Raw genomic sequence first — 18,197 nt, forward strand, 5'->3', positions numbered from 1 at the left:
TATCAGTGGTTTTTTTTCCCCCCGACAAACATTATATGATTTAACTGAGCTACTTGTGGGTTCAAAGAGTCAGAAAGTACGACAATAAATGTTCTGATGAAGAAGACTGAAAAAGTTACTAGACTTAGTGTTATGCTATAAGAACTGTACTTAAATGGGATGCGTTAGAGAGAGAAGAAAAGAAGAATCACGGAAGAAGGGACATTTATATTTTAGACATTTTTTATTTGTTATGTAGTAGAATATATTTTTTTCAATTATGTATGGGGAATAAAGTATTACTAAGATGTACAACAATTTTAGACTCTTTTTGAAAAATATTGGTGGCCCTGAAAAGGGCCGTTGTTAAGTGAGTAATCCGATATATCCACTTTTTACTTGGCAGCTTTCTGGGTCTTCTTTGGCAGAAGTACAGCCTGGATGTTTGGTAAAACACCTCCCTGGGCAATGGTGACACCAGACAAGAGTTTGTTCAACTCTTCGTCGTTTCTGATGGCCAACTGGAGATGACGGGGAATGATTCTGCTCTTCTTGTTGTCACGAGCGGCGTTTCCTGCCAACTCCAATACTTCAGCTGCTAAGTATTCTAAGACAGCTGCGAGGTACACTGGTGCACCGGCACCAACTCTCTCGGCATAGTTTCCTTTCCTCAAAAGTCTGTGGATACGACCGACTGGGAACTGAAGTCCGGCACGGGATGACCTAGACTTTGCCTTTGCTTTTGCTTTTCCTCCTTTTCCTCGTCCTGACATTTTGTACTATTTGGTTGATCGACACTGAGTAAAGTGATACAATTTTTCTTCAAAATTTAGCTTATATACCCACTAAACGGATTGAACGATGTTTTTATTATACACCAATCAGAACGAAGCTCTCTGCGAGCAGTTAGGCTACCGAACATTCAACATGTTATGGGTGCTCTCTCCGAGGTTCGCGTTTAATAAAATCTTTCAATCCGTTTTGCCCAGTATATAAACAAATTGAAAATAATTTTTCACCATTACTTATTTGATTATCAAACCAGTAACATGCCACCCAAAGTAGGAACTAAAGGAGCCAAGAAGGCCGTCACCAAGGCAAAGACTGCCAGACCCGGCGGTGATAAGAAAAGGAGGAGGAAGAGACGTGAATCCTATGCTATCTACATCTACAAAGTCTTGAGACAAGTTCACCCCGACACCGGAGTGTCCTCAAAGGCAATGTCCATCATGAACAGCTTCGTCAACGATATCTTCGAGAGAATCGCAGCAGAGGCTTCCCGATTGGCACACTACAACAAAAGATCTACCATCACATCCCGGGAGATCCAGACCGCTGTCCGTCTTCTCTTACCCGGAGAATTGGCCAAGCACGCTGTCAGTGAAGGTACCAAAGCCGTCACTAAATACACCAGCAGCAAGTAAACAGTCTGAAGTTTATAACTTCACAAACGGCCCTTTTCAGGGCCACCAACATTTTTCAAAAAGAATTTACATTTGTTGTACATCAATGTCAAACTTCTAAACAAAGCTATAAATCCCAACCCCAGCTATAACCACTTTCAAACTATTTCAATAGTATATGGTTACTTTTCTCTTCTTTCTATCTGTATAACAAATATACGTGTATTTCACTCATTCTGTAGCATTTAATTTGTCTGTCAAAACTACAAAGCGTAAATACATAAATCATGAAGAACAAAACAGTGCTTTCATTCCAATTAATAGAGTTGATAAATTTACGATTTCTTTTGCTTTTCGAGAGAAAAAAAATATTGCGAGAATTATTTTACACGGAAACAAGAACATTACCTAATCTTAAACCACGCAAAAAAAACCTCTATAATTGAATATAACAGAATCTACAGATTTTGTGTGTAAAAGTCCGTGCATTTTGTTTTGAAATTTTCTCTCTTCATGTAGGCAAATGCACGGACTTGATCTTTGAACGTATTCATAAACCTTCAGAAATATAAATTCTCAAATAAATACAAGAGTAAGAGTAAGGAAGTTAATTAAAAAGAAAGCCAGATATTTAAAAAAAAAAAGGGGGGGGGGGGGGGTATATAACGAGAGAGAGAAAATAGTTGCGGATCAGGATCAGGGAAAACAAGAAAAACGGTTGAAAAATTCATGAACATTAGAGAAAAGAATAGAAGTGGGAGCAAGCTTTGATTTCAAGATTTTGTTTAAAACGATGTACAACAAATCTAAGATTCTTTTTGAAAAATGTTGGTGGCCCTGAAAAGGGCCGTTGTTGATATTAGCTGGGTGGCTGTTTAACCTCCGAATCCGTACAAGGTACGTCCTTGACGTTTCAAAGCGTAGACAACATCCATGGCAGTGACAGTCTTCCTCTTGGCGTGCTCTGTGTATGTGACAGCATCACGGATGACATTTTCCAAGAAAACTTTAAGGACACCACGGGTTTCCTCATAGATGAGTCCAGATATACGTTTTACTCCACCTCTTCTTGCTAAACGACGGATGGCTGGCTTGGTGATACCTTGGATGTTATCACGCAACACCTTCCTGTGACGCTTGGCGCCTCCTTTTCCTAGACCTTTACCTCCTTTTCCTCTACCTGACATGTTTAACTATTTGTGGTGATTAGTTAAATAATACTTTCCGTCTAACAGCGACTCTTTATATATCACCAACGCGGCCGTAAAAGAAGTATCACACATTTTCAGTTAACTGTTGTCTGATTGGCTTACGTTGTTTTATTCCGGGAGGTAACTCTGTACTGCCTTAAACTGTGTACACTTTCAATCCACTTTTTCATTCTAGGTCTGAAAAATATAATAATTCATATCAGACAGTAAATTTTTAAGAAAAAACTATTATTTCAATCGGAATAAAAATGACTGAAGGAGACAAAAAAAGTTCCAAAATGTTGAAAAGTTTTCATTTTAAGATAGAATAGTATGATAAATAAATGATAAATGAAAATCACTTTAGACAGTCAAAATTATAAAGATAATTATTTGCTTTCTCTGAACAGACATTTTCATTCAATGACAATACACATTTCAACTTAATGGAATGGAATTTAGTTGGGGAAAAAATAAACCTCACAGACATATCTAGGAATACTGGTTATCTATTTGTCTATTTGATGTATCCAGAAATTGGATACATCACAGGATTTTACATGCTTGCAGTTTTCTACCTGTCTTTCATAACTCAACATCATCTGTCAAAGCTGTGCTTGCCATCCATCAACGATCTGCTGCAGGTACTTCAGATCATAAATGGGAGAATGTATGAATAAAACTGTTACTGTTATTACTATTAAAGATTTTTTTTTCTAGGTATTACAGTGAAGAAAAGAGATGCCCCTGACTGCGGGTAAAACTTCTTATGTGTGCATCTTCCTTTCAATTTTATTTTTAAACGCCATTCTATATTTATCCACAGTATGACGATGACAATTTCATCAGCCAATCCAATAAAAATGTTAATGCGCACACATGTACTTACTATTCTGAAGACTTCTTTTAGCCAGAAAAGTTTATAATAAGTCTGAAAACCACTTTTTATCATATAAAAAAGCTTATAAGTGCAAGATATATGCTTACATGGACTTCCTACATTGAAATTTTGTGGGGACTACTTGGACCCGTACCGAAATTATATTAATTTAAATAGAAATTTCATGATTTTGTTAACTAGCAGCAAGACAAGACTCTAAAGTGGACAAAATATATTACTACATACATGATAAAAAAATTCTTTACAATTCTGACTGAAAAAGAGCTCTAAATTTTTGATAAAAGTACCCTGTAATATCAGCTTTTCTAAAAGAAATATTCAAATTAATGAATTATACAAGATATTTAAACTCTAACTTAAAAAAAAAGGTTATATTTTGGCCAGTTGGTGGTTCTCTTTCTTTGGTCTAGACTACTGGTGTAAATAATACATCAAAAGAAGACAAGACAAAACAAGCGAAGAAAAGAAAAGAACAGAAGTACAGATAGAAACATTTATATGTTGATCTTTTTTTATATAATGTACTATTTAATATTCTACACACAAGGACATACATGTACCATGATAAACAAACACCCCCCCTTTTTTTTGTGATGAGACTTGTGTGTATATATATATCATAAAATTTATTTTTTGTCTATGTATTGCTTTGCATATAGATGGATTCAACAAGAAGAAATAAAAGAGAGAGAGAGAGATGGGGAAAAGAGGGGTTCGGCTATGTTTCTAATTTTCATGTACAACAATTTATAGATTCTTTTTGAAAAATATTGGTGGCCCTGAAAAGGGCCGTTATGTTTTGGTGAAAAAATCACACTTCTTAAGCACGTTCTCCACGGATTCTTCGGGCCAATTGGATATCCTTTGGCATGATGGTTACTCTCTTGGCGTGGATTGCGCACAAGTTGGTATCCTCGAAGAGACCGACCAAGTAGGCTTCGCTGGCTTCCTGTAGGGCCATGACGGCTGAACTCTGGAATCGGAGATCAGTTTTGAAGTCCTGGGCGATTTCACGGACTAATCTCTGGAAGGGGAGTTTCCTGATGAGGAGCTCTGTGCTCTTCTGGTATCTCCTGATTTCTCGGAGAGCGACTGTTCCTGGCCTGTATCTATGTGGTTTCTTGACTCCACCGGTTGCAGGTGCGCTCTTACGGGCGGCCTTGGTGGCAAGTTGTTTTCTTGGAGCTTTACCTCCGGTGGATTTACGTGCAGTTTGCTTTGTTCGTGCCATGATTATTAGCTCTGTGGACGATTTGCTACAGAAAGAATACTTGAAAATTTCGGTGAATGTGTTTTTGTGCTTGCCGGGAGGATTGAAATCACGGTGACGATTGGATCACCACTTACATAAAGCTGGCGTTGATTGGTCCGCATATCTTAAATCTGATTGGACTGATTTGTAAGGGACTTTGACAGTTTTCAATCCATTTTTTACTGAAAAACTGCTCAACCCAAGCTGACAGTAAAAATGCCCCCTTTTTTCATTCATAATTACAGTTTCTGATCATCCCTCATAGCTCAACAATAGTAAATTAGTGTCACGGTTTCAATATGATAAATCTGAAGAAGAAAAATAATAATAATGAAAAAAGGTCAAAATACATGCAGAAACATTAAGGAAAGGAACGAAAAATAAAAACAGGAAAAAATAAAAATAAAATGCAGTTATAACACAAACAAAGCGAAATAAAAATAAAAAAACAGAAACAAATGGAATTACACATTCCCGACATGACATTGTGCGGATCGGCTGAGTTTCTTTATTGTTGTATTATGTCATATTTATGTATATTTAATATAAAAAAAGAAGATGTGGTATGATTTTCATTTGGGCTGGGCACATTTGTCACATTGTCTGATTGTCGGTGTGCTTACATCAATTCCACATCTTTAATACACAAACAATAACTAAATAAAGACAGAAAGACAGAGAGAGAGATGCTGAAAAAAATGGAAAAAGGAAAAGAATGGAAAGTACATATCATATATAAAAGTGTTGACGAAAGAGATAATGTTAACAAAAACTATAAATAATTATAATAATAAAAAAAAACCACACACCTTCTCAGATGAATCTAAGCATGCTCGCATCAATAACCAAGAGAGAGAAAGAAGAGAGCAGACTAGTATTAAATATAAATACTATCAGTGGTTTTTTTTCCCCCCGACAAACATTATATGATTTAACTGAGCTACTTGTGGGTTCAAAGAGTCAGAAAGTACGACAATAAATGTTCTGATGAAGAAGACTGAAAAAGTTACTAGACTTAGTGTTATGCTATAAGAACTGTACTTAAATGGGATGCGTTAGAGAGAGAAGAAAAGAAGAATCACGGAAGAAGGGACATTTATATTTTAGACATTTTTTATTTGTTATGTAGTAGAATATATTTTTTTCAATTATGTATGGGGAATAAAGTATTACTAAGATGTACAACAATTTTAGACTCTTTTTGAAAAATATTGGTGGCCCTGAAAAGGGCCGTTGTTAAGTGAGTAATCCGATATATCCACTTTTTACTTGGCAGCTTTCTGGGTCTTCTTTGGCAGAAGTACAGCCTGGATGTTTGGTAAAACACCTCCCTGGGCAATGGTGACACCAGACAAGAGTTTGTTCAACTCTTCGTCGTTTCTGATGGCCAACTGGAGATGACGGGGAATGATTCTGCTCTTCTTGTTGTCACGAGCGGCGTTTCCTGCCAACTCCAATACTTCAGCTGCTAAGTATTCTAAGACAGCTGCGAGGTACACTGGTGCACCGGCACCAACTCTCTCGGCATAGTTTCCTTTCCTCAAAAGTCTGTGGATACGACCGACTGGGAACTGAAGTCCGGCACGGGATGACCTAGACTTTGCCTTTGCTTTTGCTTTTCCTCCTTTTCCTCGTCCTGACATTTTGTACTATTTGGTTGATCGACACTGAGTAAAGTGATACAATTTTTCTTCAAAATTTAGCTTATATACCCACTAAACGGATTGAACGATGTTTTTATTATACACCAATCAGAACGAAGCTCTCTGCGAGCAGTTAGGCTACCGAACATTCAACATGTTATGGGTGCTCTCTCCGAGGTTCGCGTTTAATAAAATCTTTCAATCCGTTTTGCCCAGTATATAAACAAATTGAAAATAATTTTTCACCATTACTTATTTGATTATCAAACCAGTAACATGCCACCCAAAGTAGGAACTAAAGGAGCCAAGAAGGCCGTCACCAAGGCAAAGACTGCCAGACCCGGCGGTGATAAGAAAAGGAGGAGGAAGAGACGTGAATCCTATGCTATCTACATCTACAAAGTCTTGAGACAAGTTCACCCCGACACCGGAGTGTCCTCAAAGGCAATGTCCATCATGAACAGCTTCGTCAACGATATCTTCGAGAGAATCGCAGCAGAGGCTTCCCGATTGGCACACTACAACAAAAGATCTACCATCACATCCCGGGAGATCCAGACCGCTGTCCGTCTTCTCTTACCCGGAGAATTGGCCAAGCACGCTGTCAGTGAAGGTACCAAAGCCGTCACTAAATACACCAGCAGCAAGTAAACAGTCTGAAGTTTATAACTTCACAAACGGCCCTTTTCAGGGCCACCAACATTTTTCAAAAAGAATTTACATTTGTTGTACATCAATGTCAAACTTCTAAACAAAGCTATAAATCCCAACCCCAGCTATAACCACTTTCAAACTATTTCAATAGTATATGGTTACTTTTCTCTTCTTTCTATCTGTATAACAAATATACGTGTATTTCACTCATTCTGTAGCATTTAATTTGTCTGTCAAAACTACAAAGCGTAAATACATAAATCATGAAGAACAAAACAGTGCTTTCATTCCAATTAATAGAGTTGATAAATTTACGATTTCTTTTGCTTTTCGAGAGAAAAAAAATATTGCGAGAATTATTTTACACGGAAACAAGAACATTACCTAATCTTAAACCACGCAAAAAAAACCTCTATAATTGAATATAACAGAATCTACAGATTTTGTGTGTAAAAGTCCGTGCATTTTGTTTTGAAATTTTCTCTCTTCATGTAGGCAAATGCACGGACTTGATCTTTGAACGTATTCATAAACCTTCAGAAATATAAATTCTCAAATAAATACAAGAGTAAGAGTAAGGAAGTTAATTAAAAAGAAAGCCAGATATTTAAAAAAAAAAAAGGGGGGGGGGGGGGGGTATAACGAGAGAGAGAAAATAGTTGCGGATCAGGATCAGGGAAAACAAGAAAAACGGTTGAAAAATTCATGAACATTAGAGAAAAGAATAGAAGTGGGAGCAAGCTTTGATTTCAAGATTTTGTTTAAAACTGTACAACAAATCTAAGATTCTTTTTGAAAAATGTTGGTGGCCCTGAAAAGGGCCGTTGTTGATATTAGCTGGGTGGCTGTTTAACCTCCGAATCCGTACAAGGTACGTCCTTGACGTTTCAAAGCGTAGACAACATCCATGGCAGTGACAGTCTTCCTCTTGGCGTGCTCTGTGTATGTGACAGCATCACGGATGACATTTTCCAAGAAAACTTTAAGGACACCACGGGTTTCCTCATAGATGAGTCCAGATATACGTTTTACTCCACCTCTTCTTGCTAAACGACGGATGGCTGGCTTGGTGATACCTTGGATGTTATCACGCAACACCTTCCTGTGACGCTTGGCGCCTCCTTTTCCTAGACCTTTACCTCCTTTTCCTCTACCTGACATGTTTAACTATTTGTGGTGATTAGTTAAATAATACTTTCCGTCTAACAGCGACTCTTTATATATCACCAACGCGGCCGTAAAAGAAGTATCACACATTTTCAGTTAACTGTTGTCTGATTGGCTTACGTTGTTTTATTCCGGGAGGTAACTCTGTACTGCCTTAAACTGTGTACACTTTCAATCCACTTTTTCATTCTAGGTCTGAAAAATATAATAATTCATATCAGACAGTAAATTTTTAAGAAAAAACTATTATTTCAATCGGAATAAAAATGACTGAAGGAGACAAAAAAAGTTCCAAAATGTTGAAAAGTTTTCATTTTAAGATAGAATAGTATGATAAATAAATGATAAATGAAAATCACTTTAGACAGTCAAAATTATAAAGATAATTATTTGCTTTCTCTGAACAGACATTTTCATTCAATGACAATACACATTTCAACTTAATGGAATGGAATTTAGTTGGGGAAAAAATAAACCTCACAGACATATCTAGGAATACTGGTTATCTATTTGTCTATTTGATGTATCCAGAAATTGGATACATCACAGGATTTTACATGCTTGCAGTTTTCTACCTGTCTTTCATAACTCAACATCATCTGTCAAAGCTGTGCTTGCCATCCATCAACGATCTGCTGCAGGTACTTCAGATCATAAATGGGAGAATGTATGAATAAAACTGTTACTGTTATTACTATTAAAGATTTTTTTTTCTAGGTATTACAGTGAAGAAAAGAGATGCCCCTGACTGCGGGTAAAACTTCTTATGTGTGCATCTTCCTTTCAATTTTATTTTTAAACGCCATTCTATATTTATCCACAGTATGACGATGACAATTTCATCAGCCAATCCAATAAAAATGTTAATGCGCACACATGTACTTACTATTCTGAAGACTTCTTTTAGCCAGAAAAGTTTATAATAAGTCTGAAAACCACTTTTTATCATATAAAAAAGCTTATAAGTGCAAGATATATGCTTACATGGACTTCCTACATTGAAATTTTGTGGGGACTACTTGGACCCGTACCGAAATTATATTAATTTAAATAGAAATTTCATGATTTTGTTAACTAGCAGCAAGACAAGACTCTAAAGTGGACAAAATATATTACTACATACATGATAAAAAAATTCTTTACAATTCTGACTGAAAAAGAGCTCTAAATTTTTGATAAAAGTACCCTGTAATATCAGCTTTTCTAAAAGAAATATTCAAATTAATGAATTATACAAGATATTTAAACTCTAACTTAAAAAAAAAGGTTATATTTTGGCCAGTTGGTGGTTCTCTTTCTTTGGTCTAGACTACTGGTGTAAATAATACATCAAAAGAAGACAAGACAAAACAAGCGAAGAAAAGAAAAGAACAGAAGTACAGATAGAAACATTTATATGTTGATCTTTTTTTATATAATGTACTATTTAATATTCTACACACAAGGACATACATGTACCATGATAAACAAACACCCCCCTTTTTTTTGTGATGAGACTTGTGTGTATATATATATCATAAAATTTATTTTTTGTCTATGTATTGCTTTGCATATAGATGGATTCAACAAGAAGAAATAAAAGAGAGAGAGAGAGATGGGGAAAAGAGGGGTTCGGCTATGTTTCTAATTTTCATGTACAACAATTTATAGATTCTTTTTGAAAAATATTGGTGGCCCTGAAAAGGGCCGTTATGTTTTGGTGAAAAAATCACACTTCTTAAGCACGTTCTCCACGGATTCTTCGGGCCAATTGGATATCCTTTGGCATGATGGTTACTCTCTTGGCGTGGATTGCGCACAAGTTGGTATCCTCGAAGAGACCGACCAAGTAGGCTTCGCTGGCTTCCTGTAGGGCCATGACGGCTGAACTCTGGAATCGGAGATCAGTTTTGAAGTCCTGGGCGATTTCACGGACTAATCTCTGGAAGGGGAGTTTCCTGATGAGGAGCTCTGTGCTCTTCTGGTATCTCCTGATTTCTCGGAGAGCGACTGTTCCTGGCCTGTATCTATGTGGTTTCTTGACTCCACCGGTTGCAGGTGCGCTCTTACGGGCGGCCTTGGTGGCAAGTTGTTTTCTTGGAGCTTTACCTCCGGTGGATTTACGTGCAGTTTGCTTTGTTCGTGCCATGATTATTAGCTCTGTGGACGATTTGCTACAGAAAGAATACTTGAAAATTTCGGTGAATGTGTTTTTGTGCTTGCCGGGAGGATTGAAATCACGGTGACGATTGGATCACCACTTACATAAAGCTGGCGTTGATTGGTCCGCATATCTTAAATCTGATTGGACTGATTTGTAAGGGACTTTGACAGTTTTCAATCCATTTTTTACTGAAAAACTGCTCAACCCAAGCTGACAGTAAAAATGCCCCCTTTTTTCATTCATAATTACAGTTTCTGATCATCCCTCATAGCTCAACAATAGTAAATTAGTGTCACGGTTTCAATATGATAAATCTGAAGAAGAAAAATAATAATAATGAAAAAAGGTCAAAATACATGCAGAAACATTAAGGAAAGGAACGAAAAATAAAAACAGGAAAAAATAAAAATAAAATGCAGTTATAACACAAACAAAGCGAAATAAAAATAAAAAAACAGAAACAAATGGAATTACACATTCCCGACATGACATTGTGCGGATCGGCTGAGTTTCTTTATTGTTGTATTATGTCATATTTATGTATATTTAATATAAAAAAAGAAGATGTGGTATGATTTTCATTTGGGCTGGGCACATTTGTCACATTGTCTGATTGTCGGTGTGCTTACATCAATTCCACATCTTTAATACACAAACAATAACTAAATAAAGACAGAAAGACAGAGAGAGAGATGCTGAAAAAAATGGAAAAAGGAAAAGAATGGAAAGTACATATCATATATAAAAGTGTTGACGAAAGAGATAATGTTAACAAAAACTATAAATAATTATAATAATAAAAAAAAACCACACACCTTCTCAGATGAATCTAAGCATGCTCGCATCAATAACCAAGAGAGAGAAAGAAGAGAGCAGACTAGTATTAAATATAAATACTATCAGTGGTTTTTTTTCCCCCCGACAAACATTATATGATTTAACTGAGCTACTTGTGGGTTCAAAGAGTCAGAAAGTACGACAATAAATGTTCTGATGAAGAAGACTGAAAAAGTTACTAGACTTAGTGTTATGCTATAAGAACTGTACTTAAATGGGATGCGTTAGAGAGAGAAGAAAAGAAGAATCACGGAAGAAGGGACATTTATATTTTAGACATTTTTTATTTGTTATGTAGTAGAATATATTTTTTTCAATTATGTATGGGGAATAAAGTATTACTAAGATGTACAACAATTTTAGACTCTTTTTGAAAAATATTGGTGGCCCTGAAAAGGGCCGTTGTTAAGTGAGTAATCCGATATATCCACTTTTTACTTGGCAGCTTTCTGGGTCTTCTTTGGCAGAAGTACAGCCTGGATGTTTGGTAAAACACCTCCCTGGGCAATGGTGACACCAGACAAGAGTTTGTTCAACTCTTCGTCGTTTCTGATGGCCAACTGGAGATGACGGGGAATGATTCTGCTCTTCTTGTTGTCACGAGCGGCGTTTCCTGCCAACTCCAATACTTCAGCTGCTAAGTATTCTAAGACAGCTGCGAGGTACACTGGTGCACCGGCACCAACTCTCTCGGCATAGTTTCCTTTCCTCAAAAGTCTGTGGATACGACCGACTGGGAACTGAAGTCCGGCACGGGATGACCTAGACTTTGCCTTTGCTTTTGCTTTTCCTCCTTTTCCTCGTCCTGACATTTTGTACTATTTGGTTGATCGACACTGAGTAAAGTGATACAATTTTTCTTCAAAATTTAGCTTATATACCCACTAAACGGATTGAACGATGTTTTTATTATACACCAATCAGAACGAAGCTCTCTGCGAGCAGTTAGGCTACCGAACATTCAACATGTTATGGGTGCTCTCTCCGAGGTTCGCGTTTAATAAAATCTTTCAATCCGTTTTGCCCAGTATATAAACAAATTGAAAATAATTTTTCACCATTACTTATTTGATTATCAAACCAGTAACATGCCACCCAAAGTAGGAACTAAAGGAGCCAAGAAGGCCGTCACCAAGGCAAAGACTGCCAGACCCGGCGGTGATAAGAAAAGGAGGAGGAAGAGACGTGAATCCTATGCTATCTACATCTACAAAGTCTTGAGACAAGTTCACCCCGACACCGGAGTGTCCTCAAAGGCAATGTCCATCATGAACAGCTTCGTCAACGATATCTTCGAGAGAATCGCAGCAGAGGCTTCCCGATTGGCACACTACAACAAAAGATCTACCATCACATCCCGGGAGATCCAGACCGCTGTCCGTCTTCTCTTACCCGGAGAATTGGCCAAGCACGCTGTCAGTGAAGGTACCAAAGCCGTCACTAAATACACCAGCAGCAAGTAAACAGTCTGAAGTTTATAACTTCACAAACGGCCCTTTTCAGGGCCACCAACATTTTTCAAAAAGAATTTACATTTGTTGTACATCAATGTCAAACTTCTAAACAAAGCTATAAATCCCAACCCCAGCTATAACCACTTTCAAACTATTTCAATAGTATATGGTTACTTTTCTCTTCTTTCTATCTGTATAACAAATATACGTGTATTTCACTCATTCTGTAGCATTTAATTTGTCTGTCAAAACTACAAAGCGTAAATACATAAATCATGAAGAACAAAACAGTGCTTTCATTCCAATTAATAGAGTTGATAAATTTACGATTTCTTTTGCTTTTCGAGAGAAAAAAAATATTGCGAGAATTATTTTACACGGAAACAAGAACATTACCTAATCTTAAACCACGCAAAAAAAACCTCTATAATTGAATATAACAGAATCTACAGATTTTGTGTGTAAAAGTCCGTGCATTTTGTTTTGAAATTTTCTCTCTTCATGTAGGCAAATGCACGGACTTGATCTTTGAACGTATTCATAAACCTTCAGAAATATAAATTCTCAAATAAATACAAGAGTAAGAGTAAGGAAGTTAATTAAAAAGAAAGCCAGATATTTAAAAAAAAAAAGGGGGGGGGGGGGGGGTATAACGAGAGAGAGAAAATAGTTGCGGATCAGGATCAGGGAAAACAAGAAAAACGGTTGAAAAATTCATGAACATTAGAGAAAAGAATAGAAGTGGGAGCAAGCTTTGATTTCAAGATTTTGTTTAAAACGATGTACAACAAATCTAAGATTCTTTTTGAAAAATGTTGGTGGCCCTGAAAAGGGCCGTTGTTGATATTAGCTGGGTGGCTGTTTAACCTCCGAATCCGTACAAGGTACGTCCTTGACGTTTCAAAGCGTAGACAACATCCATGGCAGTGACAGTCTTCCTCTTGGCGTGCTCTGTGTATGTGACAGCATCACGGATGACATTTTCCAAGAAAACTTTAAGGACACCACGGGTTTCCTCATAGATGAGTCCAGATATACGTTTTACTCCACCTCTTCTTGCTAAACGACGGATGGCTGGCTTGGTGATACCTTGGATGTTATCACGCAACACCTTCCTGTGACGCTTGGCGCCTCCTTTTCCTAGACCTTTACCTCCTTTTCCTCTACCTGACATGTTTAACTATTTGTGGTGATTAGTTAAATAATACTTTCCGTCTAACAGCGACTCTTTATATATCACCAACGCGGCCGTAAAAGAAGTATCACACATTTTCAGTTAACTGTTGTCTGATTGGCTTACGTTGTTTTATTCCGGGAGGTAACTCTGTACTGCCTTAAACTGTGTACACTTTCAATCCACTTTTTCATTCTAGGTCTGAAAAATATAATAATTCATATCAGACAGTAAATTTTTAAGAAAAAACTATTATTTCAATCGGAATAAAAATGACTGAAGGAGACAAAAAAAGTTCCAAAATGTTGAAAAGTTTTCATTTTAAGATAGAATAGTATGATAAATAAATGATAAATGAAAATCACTTTAGACAGTCAAAATTATAAAGATAATTATTTGCTTTCTCTGAACAGACATTTTCATTCAATGACAATACACATTTCAACTTAATGGAATGGAATTTAGTTGGGGAAAAAATAAACCTCACAGACATATCTAGGAATACTGGTTATCTATTTGTCTATTTGATGTATCCAGAAATTGGATACATCACAGGATTTTACATGCTTGCAGTTTTCTACCTGTCTTTCATAACTCAACATCATCTGTCAAAGCTGTGCTTGCCATCATCAACGATCTGCTGCAGGTACTTCAGATCATAAATGGGAGAATGTATGAATAAAACTGTTACTGTTATTACTATTAAAGATTTTTTTTTCTAGGTATTACAGTGAAGAAAAGAGATGCCCCTGACTGCGGGTAAAACTTCTTATGTGTGCATCTTCCTTTCAATTTTATTTTTAAACGCCATTCTATATTTATCCACAGTATGACGATGACAATTTCATCAGCCAATCCAATAAAAATGTTAATGCGCACACATGTACTTACTATTCTGAAGACTTCTTTTAGCCAGAAAAGTTTATAATAAGTCTGAAAACCACTTTTTATCATATAAAAAAGCTTATAAGTGCAAGATATATGCTTACATGGACTTCCTACATTGAAATTTTGTGGGGACTACTTGGACCCGTACCGAAATTATATTAATTTAAATAGAAATTTCATGATTTTGTTAACTAGCAGCAAGACAAGACTCTAAAGTGGACAAAATATATTACTACATACATGATAAAAAAATTCTTTACAATTCTGACTGAAAAAGAGCTCTAAATTTTTGATAAAAGTACCCTGTAATATCAGCTTTTCTAAAAGAAATATTCAAATTAATGAATTATACAAGATATTTAAACTCTAACTTAAAAAAAAAGGTTATATTTTGGCCAGTTGGTGGTTCTCTTTCTTTGGTCTAGACTACTGGTGTAAATAATACATCAAAAGAAGACAAGACAAAACAAGCGAAGAAAAGAAAAGAACAGAAGTACAGATAGAAACATTTATATGTTGATCTTTTTTTATATAATGTACTATTTAATATTCTACACACAAGGACATACATGTACCATGATAAACAAACACCCCCCTTTTTTTTGTGATGAGACTTGTGTGTATATATATATCATAAAATTTATTTTTTGTCTATGTATTGCTTTGCATATAGATGGATTCAACAAGAAGAAATAAAAGAGAGAGAGAGAGATGGGGAAAAGAGGGGTTCGGCTATGTTTCTAATTTTCATGTACAACAATTTATAGATTCTTTTTGAAAAATATTGGTGGCCCTGAAAAGGGCCGTTATGTTTTGGTGAAAAAATCACACTTCTTAAGCACGTTCTCCACGGATTCTTCGGGCCAATTGGATATCCTTTGGCATGATGGTTACTCTCTTGGCGTGGATTGCGCACAAGTTGGTATCCTCGAAGAGACCGACCAAGTAGGCTTCGCTGGCTTCCTGTAGGGCCATGACGGCTGAACTCTGGAATCGGAGATCAGTTTTGAAGTCCTGGGCGATTTCACGGACTAATCTCTGGAAGGGGAGTTTCCTGATGAGGAGCTCTGTGCTCTTCTGGTATCTCCTGATTTCTCGGAGAGCGACTGTTCCTGGCCTGTATCTATGTGGTTTCTTGACTCCACCGGTTGCAGGTGCGCTCTTACGGGCGGCCTTGGTGGCAAGTTGTTTTCTTGGAGCTTTACCTCCGGTGGATTTACGTGCAGTTTGCTTTGTTCGTGCCATGATTATTAGCTCTGTGGACGATTTGCTACAGAAAGAATACTTGAAAATTTCGGTGAATGTGTTTTTGTGCTTGCCGGGAGGATTGAAATCACGGTGACGATTGGATCACCACTTACATAAAGCTGGCGTTGATTGGTCCGCATATCTTAAATCTGATTGGACTGATTTGTAAGGGACTTTGACAGTTTTCAATCCATTTTTTACTGAAAAACTGCTCAACCCAAGCTGACAGTAAAAATGCCCCCTTTTTTCATTCATAATTACAGTTTCTGATCATCCCTCATAGCTCAACAATAGTAAATTAGTGTCACGGTTTCAATATGATAAATCTGAAGAAGAAAAATAATAATAATGAAAAAAGGTCAAAATACATGCAGAAACATTAAGGAAAGGAACGAAAAATAAAAACAGGAAAAAATAAAAATAAAATGCAGTTATAACACAAACAAAGCGAAATAAAAATAAAAAAACAGAAACAAATGGAATTACACATTCCCGACATGACATTGTGCGGATCGGCTGAGTTTCTTTATTGTTGTATTATGTCATATTTATGTATATTTAATATAAAAAAAGAAGATGTGGTATGATTTTCATTTGGGCTGGGCACATTTGTCACATTGTCTGATTGTCGGTGTGCTTACATCAATTCCACATCTTTAATACACAAACAATAACTAAATAAAGACAGAAAGACAGAGAGAGAGATGCTGAAAAAAATGGAAAAAGGAAAAGAATGGAAAGTACATATCATATATAAAAGTGTTGACGAAAGAGATAATGTTAACAAAAACTATAAATAATTATAATAATAAAAAAAAACCACACACCTTCTCAGATGAATCTAAGCATGCTCGCATCAATAACCAAGAGAGAGAAAGAAGAGAGCAGACTAGTATTAAATATAAATACTATCAGTGGTTTTTTTTCCCCCCGACAAACATTATATGATTTAACTGAGCTACTTGTGGGTTCAAAGAGTCAGAAAGTACGACAATAAATGTTCTGATGAAGAAGACTGAAAAAGTTACTAGACTTAGTGTTATGCTATAAGAACTGTACTTAAATGGGATGCGTTAGAGAGAGAAGAAAAGAAGAATCACGGAAGAAGGGACATTTATATTTTAGACATTTTTTATTTGTTATGTAGTAGAATATATTTTTTTCAATTATGTATGGGGAATAAAGTATTACTAAGATGTACAACAATTTTAGACTCTTTTTGAAAAATATTGGTGGCCCTGAAAAGGGCCGTTGTTAAGTGAGTAATCCGATATATCCACTTTTTACTTGGCAGCTTTCTGGGTCTTCTTTGGCAGAAGTACAGCCTGGATGTTGGTAAAACACCTCCCTGGGCAATGGTGACACCAGACAAGAGTTTGTTCAACTCTTCGTCGTTTCTGATGGCCAACTGGAGATGACGGGGAATGATTCTGCTCTTCTTGTTGTCACGAGCGGCGTTTCCTGCCAACTCCAATACTTCAGCTGCTAAGTATTCTAAGACAGCTGCGAGGTACACTGGTGCACCGGCACCAACTCTCTCGGCATAGTTTCCTTTCCTCAAAAGTCTGTGGATACGACCGACTGGGAACTGAAGTCCGGCACGGGATGACCTAGACTTTGCCTTTGCTTTTGCTTTTCCTCCTTTTCCTCGTCCTGACATTTTGTACTATTTGGTTGATCGACACTGAGTAAAGTGATACAATTTTTCTTCAAAATTTAGCTTATATACCCACTAAACGGATTGAACGATGTTTTTATTATACACCAATCAGAACGAAGCTCTCTGCGAGCAGTTAGGCTACCGAACATTCAACATGTTATGGGTGCTCTCTCCGAGGTTCGCGTTTAATAAAATCTTTCAATCCGTTTTGCCCAGTATATAAACAAATTGAAAATAATTTTTCACCATTACTTATTTGATTATCAAACCAGTAACATGCCACCCAAAGTAGGAACTAAAGGAGCCAAGAAGGCCGTCACCAAGGCAAAGACTGCCAGACCCGGCGGTGATAAGAAAAGGAGGAGGAAGAGACGTGAATCCTATGCTATCTACATCTACAAAGTCTTGAGACAAGTTCACCCCGACACCGGAGTGTCCTCAAAGGCAATGTCCATCATGAACAGCTTCGTCAACGATATCTTCGAGAGAATCGCAGCAGAGGCTTCCCGATTGGCACACTACAACAAAAGATCTACCATCACATCCCGGGAGATCCAGACCGCTGTCCGTCTTCTCTTACCCGGAGAATTGGCCAAGCACGCTG

The 18,197-nt window shown here is 36.9% G+C and overlaps 9 protein-coding genes and 1 pseudogene across 9 annotated transcripts; 2 read left to right on the forward strand and 8 right to left on the reverse strand.

Annotated features, from left to right (window-relative positions):
* Positions 1-374: 374 nt before the first annotated feature.
* LOC134723344 (histone H2A) lies at positions 375-752 on the reverse strand. Its single transcript, XM_063586962.1, has one exon. The coding sequence runs from the start codon at positions 750-752 to the stop codon at positions 375-377; it is 378 nt and encodes a 125-aa protein (XP_063443032.1).
* A 255-nt stretch (positions 753-1,007) lies between these two features.
* LOC134722521 (histone H2B-like) lies at positions 1,008-1,403 on the forward strand (the record flags this gene model as incomplete). Its single annotated transcript, XM_063586142.1, has 1 exon — positions 1,008-1,403. A coding segment is annotated over one exon (396 nt), but the record flags the coding sequence as incomplete, so codon positions are not given.
* Positions 1,404-2,257: 854 nt separating this feature from the next.
* LOC134720533 (histone H4) lies at positions 2,258-2,569 on the reverse strand. Its single transcript, XM_063582845.1, has one exon. It carries the CDS (start codon positions 2,567-2,569, stop codon positions 2,258-2,260), a length of 312 nt encoding a protein of 103 aa, XP_063438915.1.
* Positions 2,570-4,293: 1,724 nt separating this feature from the next.
* On the reverse strand, positions 4,294-10,317 carry LOC134722522 (uncharacterized). The gene is made up of 4 exons (XM_063586144.1): positions 9,915-10,317; positions 7,877-8,176; positions 5,995-6,361; positions 4,294-4,729 (listed from the first exon to the last, which is right to left on the reverse strand). Exons 1-4 carry the CDS (start codon positions 10,315-10,317, stop codon positions 4,294-4,296), a joined length of 1,506 nt encoding a protein of 501 aa, XP_063442214.1.
* LOC134723346 (histone H2A) lies at positions 5,991-6,368 on the reverse strand. Its single transcript, XM_063586964.1, has one exon. It carries the CDS (start codon positions 6,366-6,368, stop codon positions 5,991-5,993), a length of 378 nt encoding a protein of 125 aa, XP_063443034.1.
* Positions 10,318-11,603: 1,286 nt separating the features above from the next.
* LOC134722523 (histone H2A) lies at positions 11,604-11,981 on the reverse strand. The gene has a single exon (XM_063586145.1). The coding sequence runs from the start codon at positions 11,979-11,981 to the stop codon at positions 11,604-11,606; it is 378 nt and encodes a 125-aa protein (XP_063442215.1).
* A 255-nt stretch (positions 11,982-12,236) lies between these two features.
* LOC134722524 (histone H2B-like) lies at positions 12,237-12,632 on the forward strand (the record flags this gene model as incomplete). The annotated part of the gene is made up of 1 exon (XM_063586146.1): positions 12,237-12,632. A coding segment is annotated over one exon (396 nt), but the record flags the coding sequence as incomplete, so codon positions are not given.
* An 853-nt stretch (positions 12,633-13,485) lies between these two features.
* On the reverse strand, positions 13,486-13,797 carry LOC134721163 (histone H4). Its single transcript, XM_063583965.1, has one exon. The coding sequence runs from the start codon at positions 13,795-13,797 to the stop codon at positions 13,486-13,488; it is 312 nt and encodes a 103-aa protein (XP_063440035.1).
* A 1,722-nt stretch (positions 13,798-15,519) lies between these two features.
* LOC134721165 (histone H3) lies at positions 15,520-15,948 on the reverse strand. Its single transcript, XM_063583968.1, has one exon. It carries the CDS (start codon positions 15,928-15,930, stop codon positions 15,520-15,522), a length of 411 nt encoding a protein of 136 aa, XP_063440038.1. The 5' UTR covers positions 15,931-15,948.
* Positions 15,949-17,216: 1,268 nt separating this feature from the next.
* Positions 17,217-17,593, reverse strand: LOC134721160 (histone H2A-like; annotated as a pseudogene).
* Between the last annotated feature and the right edge of the window lie 604 nt (positions 17,594-18,197).

The sequence above is a fragment of the Mytilus trossulus genome, chromosome 6, assembly GCF_036588685.1.
Source record: "Mytilus trossulus isolate FHL-02 chromosome 6, PNRI_Mtr1.1.1.hap1, whole genome shotgun sequence".
NCBI lineage: Eukaryota > Metazoa > Mollusca > Bivalvia > Mytilida > Mytilidae > Mytilus > Mytilus trossulus.

What these genes read in the sequence shown, in the direction of transcription:
- LOC134723344 (XM_063586962.1), bottom strand. Translation starts at nt 752, where the DNA reads ATGTCAGGACGAGGAAAAGGAGGAAAAGCAAAAGCAAAGGCAAAGTCT.
- LOC134720533 (XM_063582845.1), bottom strand. Translation starts at nt 2,569, where the DNA reads ATGTCAGGTAGAGGAAAAGGAGGTAAAGGTCTAGGAAAAGGAGGCGCC.
- LOC134723346 (XM_063586964.1), bottom strand. Translation starts at nt 6,368, where the DNA reads ATGTCAGGACGAGGAAAAGGAGGAAAAGCAAAAGCAAAGGCAAAGTCT.
- LOC134722522 (XM_063586144.1), bottom strand. Translation starts at nt 10,317, where the DNA reads ATGGCACGAACAAAGCAAACTGCACGTAAATCCACCGGAGGTAAAGCT. An exon ending in CCGAAGAATCCGTGGAGAAC is followed by an intron (nt 8,177 to 9,914) that starts GTGCTTAAGAAG and finishes TAAACATGTCAG; the next exon opens with GTAGAGGAAAAGGAGGTAAA. An exon ending in TACCTTGTACGGATTCGGAG is followed by an intron (nt 6,362 to 7,876) that starts GTTAAACAGCCA and finishes ACAAAATGTCAG; the next exon opens with GACGAGGAAAAGGAGGAAAA.
- LOC134722523 (XM_063586145.1), bottom strand. Translation starts at nt 11,981, where the DNA reads ATGTCAGGACGAGGAAAAGGAGGAAAAGCAAAAGCAAAGGCAAAGTCT.
- LOC134721163 (XM_063583965.1), bottom strand. Translation starts at nt 13,797, where the DNA reads ATGTCAGGTAGAGGAAAAGGAGGTAAAGGTCTAGGAAAAGGAGGCGCC.
- LOC134721165 (XM_063583968.1), bottom strand. Translation starts at nt 15,930, where the DNA reads ATGGCACGAACAAAGCAAACTGCACGTAAATCCACCGGAGGTAAAGCT.